General features: G+C 38.9%; 1 protein-coding gene across 1 annotated transcript; it reads right to left on the bottom strand.

Moving 5' to 3' along the window:
• Positions 1–4,723: 4,723 nt before the first annotated feature.
• Positions 4,724–9,685, bottom strand: LOC137296630 (RIB43A-like with coiled-coils protein 2). The gene is made up of 5 exons (XM_067828442.1): positions 9,459–9,685; positions 8,427–8,508; positions 7,448–7,911; positions 6,181–6,408; positions 4,724–5,737 (listed from the first exon to the last, which is right to left on the bottom strand). Exons 1-5 carry the CDS (start codon positions 9,573–9,575, stop codon positions 5,489–5,491), a joined length of 1,140 nt encoding a protein of 379 aa, XP_067684543.1. The 5' UTR covers positions 9,576–9,685; the 3' UTR covers positions 4,724–5,488.
• Positions 9,686–9,754: the final 69 nt, after the last annotated feature.

Below are 9,754 nucleotides of genomic sequence, written 5' to 3'. Positions count from 1 at the left end.
ATAGTTTTACTTCAAACGTCCAACTTACTTTCTTTATCGAACCACCGCCCTTAATGAACATAAACATGTAGTCAAATTAGAAAATTAGACTTCATTGATAAAGCCGACACAGATATTAGCTGGGCCAAACATGATATGCGAGCTCACTTAAGTATCTTTTATACTGCATGGGACAGGCTTCCCGCGATATCCATATTTAAATGAACCAAATATATTCAAAATTCACTTAATAGTGTTGCCTTAAATTCGAGAAATGGCCCGTCTTTTCTTGTCATGGAGTGTACTTTAAAGTGAGGTACTCTTCATTCGGAAAGGCCGGGGCCATGGGCCATGCACCATTTTGCACATTAGAATGATGAATGGACCATTAAAACTTTGAAGTTTACTATTGATTCAAGGGCAATGGTGCATTCTAAATGCAGAAAATGGCCCATTGTCAAAGTTCTTTTCTCCAATCCCTGAGGTATATTTTACAGGCTCTTCCAGAAACTCTTTCATTTGAAATCACTGGCAGGCACACCACATCATTACCAGTTGGGAAGGATCACTGGACACTCTCCTCACCATACACCGTGCCTGCCATGCAACAAATAAAATGAAATTCAGATTTGGAATCCTCATAATCTACCTTGGCAACTGATCAAAGATTCAAATCGTTATTATTGCTTTGTATTACGAGGGGGTAAGCACAGTAGTGAAACAAATGCACGTGTGGTACGTGACGAGCGGTATTTTCAGTGGCCTTCACACAACAAACTCGACTTTGACAGTGTGGACATTCAAAGAATTCGCCACCAACACCAATTTCTGAGTTGTCAAACTGTTGTCGAGAAATAGGATCGGTCTCTATTCCCACGAACTTTTCCATAAAACTTTAGGTGTTGTCAAACTTGAGTTTGTCTTGTGAAGTGTTGTCAAACGTTTGTTGTTCAGACTCAACTCAGACGCAGTCAACAAAATTGTCACGTGACCGCACCTTCAGAGACATGGCGCTCAAACGACACAAAAGCGCGAGTTTGACAACTTTTAAAATTTCAACAACATGTGATGTCAGACTTTAGTTTGCCGTGTGAAGGCCTCTCTACACCAACCCTACTTTTTCTCGGTGTCATTTAATGTCCATACTCCCATGTAAACAAATTAAGCTATTTGAAACTGATCTTTTGTTGAGCATCTTTAATTCTAAGTTAAATAAAATTCTGAGACTTATATTTTCAACCGGCAAGGTAAAATTATGAGGATTCGCCATCTCTATTTCACTTTATTCGATGTACTTTTTGTTTAAAGTGAAATTCATCGGTACGTTTTCACTGCAAACAGACCATTAGTGAAGGAACGCATGACAAATGCGATGACACTGTAACAAATTGTAACACTGTCTTCGTTTTCAAACTCTATCAAGGCATCTCATGTCGTGAAAACACATACAAAATGTGGTTTTCCTATCTATAACTGGTTTTGAGAAAATCTGTCCTCATCATCTCGGTCGGACAGAGTTGAAACCTACATCCCCCGCCCAATACTCCCAACTGTTGAAGACGCGCCTTCAACTGCCTTTTAATGTTTATACCTGTTTTATCATTTATTGTATTTTCTGAAACTAATTAAATGAACCCAAACTACATACATTATGTTTATCAGCGGCGTCTGTCGATGGGTTCCATTATATTTTACGTTGTTGGGTGTTAGGAGGCAGGAACTTGTGCATACCTATAGTAAGTGAATGCGTACTTTCGTACTTTCGTAATTTCGTACTTTATGTCGTTCCCTAAATGTTAAGGTAATGGAATCCGCCTCTAATAGGGCTGGGACGGGTAAGCCGGATACTGGGGACAGATGGGTACTGAGTTGGGCCCAGGGTAGCCGTCTCAATTCCTGGACACGCTACGATCATGTGGCTAGTACGAAATAATATAAGGTTGTATTGTCTTTGTACATTTACACATAATTTACAATCGCCTGTTTTGAATGTAATATTTTGGTTAATATATTGAAAAAAACTCAAAATATTAACCTCCAAGCTGAGGAATATATTCATTGCCATTTCTTACAAACTGATGTCGGGAATGAACATAACAGGTATCAGGGTAGGGTAAGGTAGTAGGTAGTAGGATGGAAAATTTGGACCCACCTGAGCCCTTGTATCTAAATACAGATCTACGAAATTATGGCTATGGTGTTGGTAATATCATACCTGGAATACGTAACACATTGTTCTCGTACATATAAACCTACCTGCGATATGTCCCATTATATTGGAGGTACCTGATTTTCATGTAATGACCTCTTGCTGAGCGGGATGTGTAACTTTTCAGAAGTAAAACCAGGTACACGTCTTACTTTCGGGAAAGTCCAACATAACATGGTTTTATCAGAATGGAGCTCACCTGACCACGAACAATAAGGGTGTAACCCATGTCCAGACACCAGTACGTATTGTTTACTAGAGTAAGAGGGTGCTTAAATTGTATTCAAACCATCCTGAATAACCAATATACATAGGACCAATGTACGAATAGTTCAGTACATGAATAGTTATTGCCTGAGTTAATGAAGATCGGAAGAATAAGGACTCATTTAAATAATATGATGTTCCCGTTGATGCTAATGTTTTCAAAGTTGATTTGGTTATTACTTCTTATTAAGGTTTCCAATACGTGGTATTATTTAGGGGAGCTGTTGTTTATGTTTAACGCGTTACGGATATGTATGAATGCTAAGATGTATTTTCTTATTTACGCGTTTCAGTAGGTGGATTCATAATCTATTTCGGTTGTATGCAACACGTGAGTGAGTGAGTATAGTTTTACGCCGCTTTTAGCAATATTCTAACACTATCACAACAGGGGACACCAGAAATGGGCTTCACATATTGTACCCATGTGGGGAATCGCGCCCAGGTAGGTTAACCACTAGACTACCCCACCTCACCTGCAACATATGAACTGAAATTTAGCTCAACTTATAGCTTCGAATGCATGGAAGTGTAGAAGACTTCGGTACAAAAAAGGAAATTACTTCTAACTCTAAACACGCAAAGTATTAAGTGAAATTTCCATCGTCTTACATGTTAATTGTTCCACGGATAGTTTTCGCAAACTGAGTAGAAGCCATTTTGTGTTGATATTTTACAAACTTGGTGGAAATCATCATCAGCTACCTGTCCATAATTTTCTTTCATCTTTCCGTTGATTAGTTATCGGATGGCACCTGATTAAGCACCGTAAATGCAAATTAATTTTAATCTCTCCCATAGACAGCCATGTTAAACCTGACTGGTATGTCTGATATTTGGTGTTCAGATATATAGTTTCAGTTTTCTTAATAATCATACGAACATTATTCTCGCAAGAGTTAATTAACATGCAAGTCTATGAGAATTTCACTGATGATTACTCAATTGTGGCCAACTATCATAAATGTCAACTGTCATCCTCCAGATCAAGCCGACTGACTGGTCCTCCACAGTTCTATAACGGAGGCCAGGAGCGACATTTTATAACGCTTCATGTTGGTTGGTAAGCTAACGTTAAATCCAGTTTGAGCGGGGACCTCGTAGGAAAGGAATGCATTCTGACAGTAAGTTACTTGGCAAACAGTGTGTACATCCATATTACATTATCTCGTATATAATGGTAGTAATGCCAAAAGCGGCAATAAATCCATCTCACACACTCACTCGATTTCTCGGGAGCTCTTGTAACTGGTCTGATGTGAGAGATTTTTTTCCATTTCAAAAGATTTGTTTCCATTACAGAGCGTTGGTTTCGGTTTTGTTAATTTTCCTATTATTGTGATTCTTGTTTTGGTGTAGGTGTACGTGTATATGAGTTCAGTTTTGGTGATTTGTTCGCCGTTTGTATGGTCAGCCTGAGATAACTTCTGCAAGTCTCCTCATACTGGCGATCAAGTGATGAATTCAAAGCATCAGAATCATCTGCTATTCCTCGTGGAGTCAGCAAAGTAATTTCCGTCAGAAAAAACACACTGAATTGCATTCCTTCTAGAACAAGGCTTCACTTTCACTTTGACATCTTCTGCTGGCATTTCCAGGACCAAGCTGAATAGTCAGCCTCCTTTCCAATTAATAAATAGTGTTTCCTGTTACCGACACTGTTCACATACAACGGTTGCATATTTACTTCTTCATGAGGCAGTGGAATAGCCTTGTGGCTAAAGCTTTCATCATGCCAGGGACACAGGTTTAATTCCCACACGAGTACAATGTGTAAAGCCCATTCTTGTGTCCACTGCCGTGATGTTGCCGGAATATTGCTTGAAACTAGTAAAAGTATACTCGCTCTCTTTTCCAGCAATCATGTAGGTAGAACATGGGAAACAGTAGCTTCTCAACCTCATTTGACAGATGTTACACTGGTTAGCCCACAGTTGTTACATGTTTGGTCTGAAATTCAGGATCTTATTCCTGACAGTCATTGAAAAGATTAGCAACAAACCCTAATTGAGCAACCATATAAATACATTTTCGCTTTCACTGATGCTGGTCTTGGCTACAACTGCATCACCTTTAAAGCATTCAGTTCAGCAGCATTAATAAGGAAATATTACAATATTTCCTACTTTTTACTAACAGTGGCCTCAGCATCCAGGTATATGCCTGATCAGCCAGCTTAACGAGCCAGGTATTCCAACAAGCATGGAAACCTTCTGACAGTGCCAAGAGGACACTCGAATGTTGCAGTATGAACAATAAACACAAAGATTTTATATGTCATGTGAATTTATTCATATCGTCACAGACTATTAGTATCGTAATTGTGAAAAGAGAATTTCAGCTTTTGTTTATGATGTATTATTCTGGACGGACTGCCACGCAAACACAATCTGTACACTTGCAACCTTATAGTCTATTTACAGATAAATACAAACAACATCATTATAACAAGTACTCTGGGATGCATATTTCGACTTCTGGAATGTAACAGGCCATGTTGAGGTTCATAGTTCACTGGTTACAAAACAAACTGGCATATTTTCATTCTTAAATTTGTGTAGAAAAAGGTCAAACCATGAGTATAAACACTCAAAACAATCTTGTAAAAACAAATGCATCCAATTCCTTTTAACCTTTGTCAATGTTCTTGTAAAATATATTTGCTAAAAATATCACATTTTGTATGTTGATTCAACACATGGCAATTTCAATCAACACATTAATGGTTAAGATCCAAGACACCAATAAAGTCTGCATGCCTTGGACAAACTTTTATGCAGCTGAATACTGAATATCAACAAAACCTTGACTGCCTGTAATAGCTTCATATTTAAGAAAGAGCAATTTCACAAGTTCCCCATAAAACAAATATTTATAAAAAAATCAAGTAATTTCAAGTCACTTCGAAGTTTCATCATCAATCTACAGGCCATCGAAATTTACAAAGTCGAAAAAAATATAATTGAAATTAACTCAAGGGTGATGTGAGAAGCAAGTGAGTATAACTGCAATGAAATGTGATGCCACTTCTGTCTATCGGGTGGTAGTGTTGAACTGCATGAAGTAGGCAGCAGTGGGAGGGTTGGTGTACACTTCCTTGTAGAGGTAGTCCTTGTGAGTCTTCTGCTCCTGGGACAAGCGCCTGTTCTCGTCAGCCATCTGCCTGTCCATTTCCTGCCTCTTTCGTGCCATCTCACGTTCTAGCAGCAGAGCTGCACGAGCATTGGCCACTTGCTGGCGTTCCCATTCCTTGTCTTTGAGTTCCTCTTCCTGCTTAAGACGCTGGTAAAAAAACAGAGATCATGAGTGGAACTTCTGTCATCTCAAGTACTTTTACATTCTAATTTTGATTGCACAAGCATGGAATATTTTAATGTGCCTGATTGTACAAGGGTAGTCCACAAGGAATCATGGTCTACAAAAACACAAAAAGCATAGCATTTTTATCATTATAGAATGTCCCCAAAAACTTTGGAGTCTACTGGGTCTGAAATTGTCCCCAGCAGATTTTCAATATATATGGTTTATGGTTTGCAAAAATTTGTAATCAAAATATGTTTCACTTTGGATGAAAACTGAGTTTTGGACAGACAAAAGATATTGTGAGTGATTATTCAGTTACATTCTTCAAAACTATGTGAGACAATTGTTCAGGAGGAACCTTTTCATACTGATGAGCACCATTACAGTCTAAAGCTTAGAGAAATGTTGGAAGTGCATCTTACATCTTTCTCCATCCTTTGGAGCTCCTGTTGTTTGCGTACTGCCTCGATCTGTGCAGGAGACATGCCCTTCCACCGGTCTGGGATCACACGATGGGGGCCGAATGCACTCTGAGCTACAGAGGGATTCTCTGTAAGGATGTCACCGTATATGTGGTTGGCTATCTCTGTGGCATTGTCATCAAGTTGCTGCTGACGAGCCAGAGCCTCCTTCTCCTTTCTGTCACGATCCTGGACATTAGAACAATAATTTACAATCCAGTTATCAAAAGGACTCCATAAATATCATCATTATTTCAAACTAGGCAAAACTACTAAGGGAGGCAATACAGGAGACAATGCTTTCTCCTTAGTTTACATATTCAGAAAAATCTTAAAACTTACAATACACAATAAAGAATTGCTCGTAAAAATGTTTATAAACATATCAAAATTATCTTTTTATTACTGCTTAAGACAGTTAAATATAAATGTGACGTATCAGCAATTTTCAAATTGACACTGAAGTTTGGATCACAGTGGAAATTATAATCACATCCATAGTCACTAAACGTTTAAAAGCAAAGGGAAGCAAGTCTTAAATGCAAATGAACTACACAACTATCAACTGATTTTGACAACATCAACATCATTCTTTGGTCATAATTAACTGACTACATCGGTACCTCCCACTGATGTACCTCCCACTTTGGCAACAGCTGACAACCATTGTGATACCATTAAACCAACTTGACAATTAAAATTTAATCAGAGCAGTAGAAAAGAACAGAGTACTGCTGTCAGTGTCAGCATCAGCCATTTTCCATGCTTATTGCAACTTAAAACAATGGAAAGTAACTCCAATCTGAAGTTCTTATAACCAAGTTCAAATGTATAGACCATGTTTTCTAATGACTGTTTCATTTATTCACAATTACTGGCAAACAATGTTGAGTTGAGCAATGACCTGACAAGGGATCCATATTAGAATGTATGAGTGCCACCCAATTGCACCTGCAATTGTGAGGGAAGAGGCCCCAGGTTGTCTGCAATCAAGTGTGACCATGTGGGAGTCTGATGAGCAAGACATGTGCAAGTACATGTGGAATCAGTTTCACTGTCATGCACTGCATGTGCATTAGTCTACATCTGCTCTCCCTTTCACAAACCAAAAGGGTTTGCTCACTGCAGTGCACCACCTACTTCTCGTAAATGCATTCTCTGTGCTTGTCCAACTTATCCTTGTTCGCCAGTAATGATGACTATTCAAACAAGTTATTATCCTACTTACGAGTGCAGCATTAAAGTCCCTTGTGGCATGGTTGATTGCTCTACGACATTGTTCTTCAGCATCCTGTAGCTCCATGGCTCTTTGGTCTAGTTCACGCATCTTCAGCTCATACAGTCTGTCTGCCATATCCTGATTGCGCTTGGCTTGTTCTTTCTCGTTCATCTGCTGTGTGTGCCATTCTCGAAGCTGTTCCTGTTGGAATTTGTTCCTGGCCTTGTTGTTCAGATCCTCGCCATCAAACTTCTGAATACTGGAGATACCACACCTGGGATCATCATCGCACACACGAGCCGGTTTATCTTTCTTCAGTGCATCTGGGTCATACAAATCCCACTCTCGTCGGTTCTCTGGCTGTTGGTGTAGTGCTCGGAAATCATTCTCTGCCTTGTTCAGCTCCCTGATGTCTTGCTCCTGTCTTTGTTCAAGCAGCTGTGCAATCAGATCATTACGGACAGCATCAGCAGCTGAAAGCATAAATCATCTATGTAAGTGTGAGTACATTGTGCAGTATGCAAAGGAAAGGGTTTTATTTTAACACACAGGATTTAACAAAAAGACCTTAGTTTATATGTCAGTGAAAGGTGTAAATGTAGGCATAAAACCTCTTTCTGTTTATTGGTTTTATTATAACTTCAGAACATCTTGAGAATGCTGTGATAGGAGTCGGGTGTAAAAGGTTGCTAATATACAACTTTTCTCATCTTTCCATCACTTTCCACTGAAAGTCGGTTTTAAGACAGGAACAGAGAGTTAATTCTGAAGATCCACAAACATGTTTTCCAGAATACTGAACACTGTCTGCACAAAGGAAGATGTTTCAGACATGTTTTCTAACAGCTGATCCTAACAGCGATCTCAACTCTAAGTAACCATAGTAACAGAAACAATTGTTAATGGTAGAGAGTAAAGAGATGAGAGGTTACAGTATGTTCCTGCCTAATGCATTGCAAACAATCTAAAGACAGGAAACACGCCTCACCAAATGCTTCATGCCTTCTACGTTCATATTCTTCCTGCTCCTTTTTGTCAAGGGCCTGTTGCTCAAGAGCCTGAGGGTCAATCTATCAAAACATAAAGCACAGAAGGTTGTAGACAAACTGTTAGAACACACATCAACTACACAACAACAAAAAGGACAATAACAGAATCAATTTGAAAGTCTGTGCCAATACCATTTGAGCATTGACCATCAGCCTATTCTAGCCGAAGTATATGGACCTGGGCCTACATTTTTGAAGCTCTGTTAGTGCAGAGAAGAGTACATAGTCTCTGGTTAGAACTAAGATAGTTGTAAATCAATGTTAGTGTAGGGCAATTACAACTATCTTAGCACTAAGAGAACTTAAAAAATCTAGGCCCAGTATCAGATGTATGCGGGAGATTAATGCCTACATGTTCCGGGATGCATTTGGAAAGAGTTCCTCCTGTACCCTACTCTATTTACATAGAATATTTCCACCTTCCCCGGTGTGTAACATTCCAACACTGAAATAAGTTTGGTGATTGATTCTTTATACCTGTTCTAGTTTATTGAATGTATATTTAGGGTCACGTATGCATGTCAGTTTGTAATTTTGGCTGAACTCTTACTGATTCAGACTCCTTTGTCAGAGATTTGTCTGCATACACGAACGACTGACATGGAATTCTCCTGAACTCACATATCTTATTTATGTGTATTGATGTACGTCGATGTATGTTCAGTCTGCAAAGGTATTTTGACCCGTGCAGATTCAGTTTTAGTCTAATGACTGAGTCATTAGTCTGAGTGTTATCATGGGTTTCCTCCAGTTACTAAGGTAACTCGAATATAAACAGCTTAGTTTAATCTGTATGAGAAAGAAATAGGAAAGACATTTATACAAAACACTTGCTTAAGTCGTAAAATACATGTGGTAGTTCCCAAAATACTGTATGTAGCATCCAAAATATGTGACATTGCCTTGAAACATGAAATGTGGAAAAGACACAAGCAAAGTAAACATTACTGTATACATTGACGCATTCTTACCCCAATGGTCCTAACTCGTGCATTAAATATTCTGGCTTTGCGCTGCTCTTCGACATTTCTTCGCCTTTCGATGGCTGATGCCTCCTTATAATCAACAGGCAGGTCTAGTTTGTACATTTTTCAAGACAATTTCGTCGACCTTCTTCCAGGGAAATTCACTACATCTGACAAGTCTTTTCGCTCGTTGCTATGTTTATGGTGTTGTCAGGCAGGCACAGGTCGCTTCTCATTGGCTAAAAATAAATAATTACATACATGTAAAACAGCAGTCGTGACATATATCTACGTGACCTGTA

The sequence above is a fragment of the Haliotis asinina genome, chromosome 9 (assembly GCF_037392515.1).
Source record: "Haliotis asinina isolate JCU_RB_2024 chromosome 9, JCU_Hal_asi_v2, whole genome shotgun sequence".
Classification (NCBI taxonomy): Eukaryota; Metazoa; Mollusca; class Gastropoda; order Lepetellida; family Haliotidae; genus Haliotis; species Haliotis asinina.
Note: the sequence above shows the minus strand (reverse complement) of the source record. Positions and strands in the feature narration are given on the sequence as shown.

Excerpts from the sequence above, each read along its gene's own strand:
- LOC137296630 (XM_067828442.1), bottom strand. The coding sequence starts at position 9,575 with ATGTACAAACTAGACCTGCCTGTTGATTATAAGGAGGCATCAGCCATC. Across the intron at positions 8,509-9,458 it reads CACGAGTTAGGACCATTGGG|ATTGACCCTCAGGCTCTTGA; the intron begins GTAAGAATGCGT and ends ATGTTTTGATAG. Across the intron at positions 7,912-8,426 it reads TAGAAGGCATGAAGCATTTG|CTGCTGATGCTGTCCGTAAT; the intron begins GTGAGGCGTGTT and ends TTATGCTTTCAG.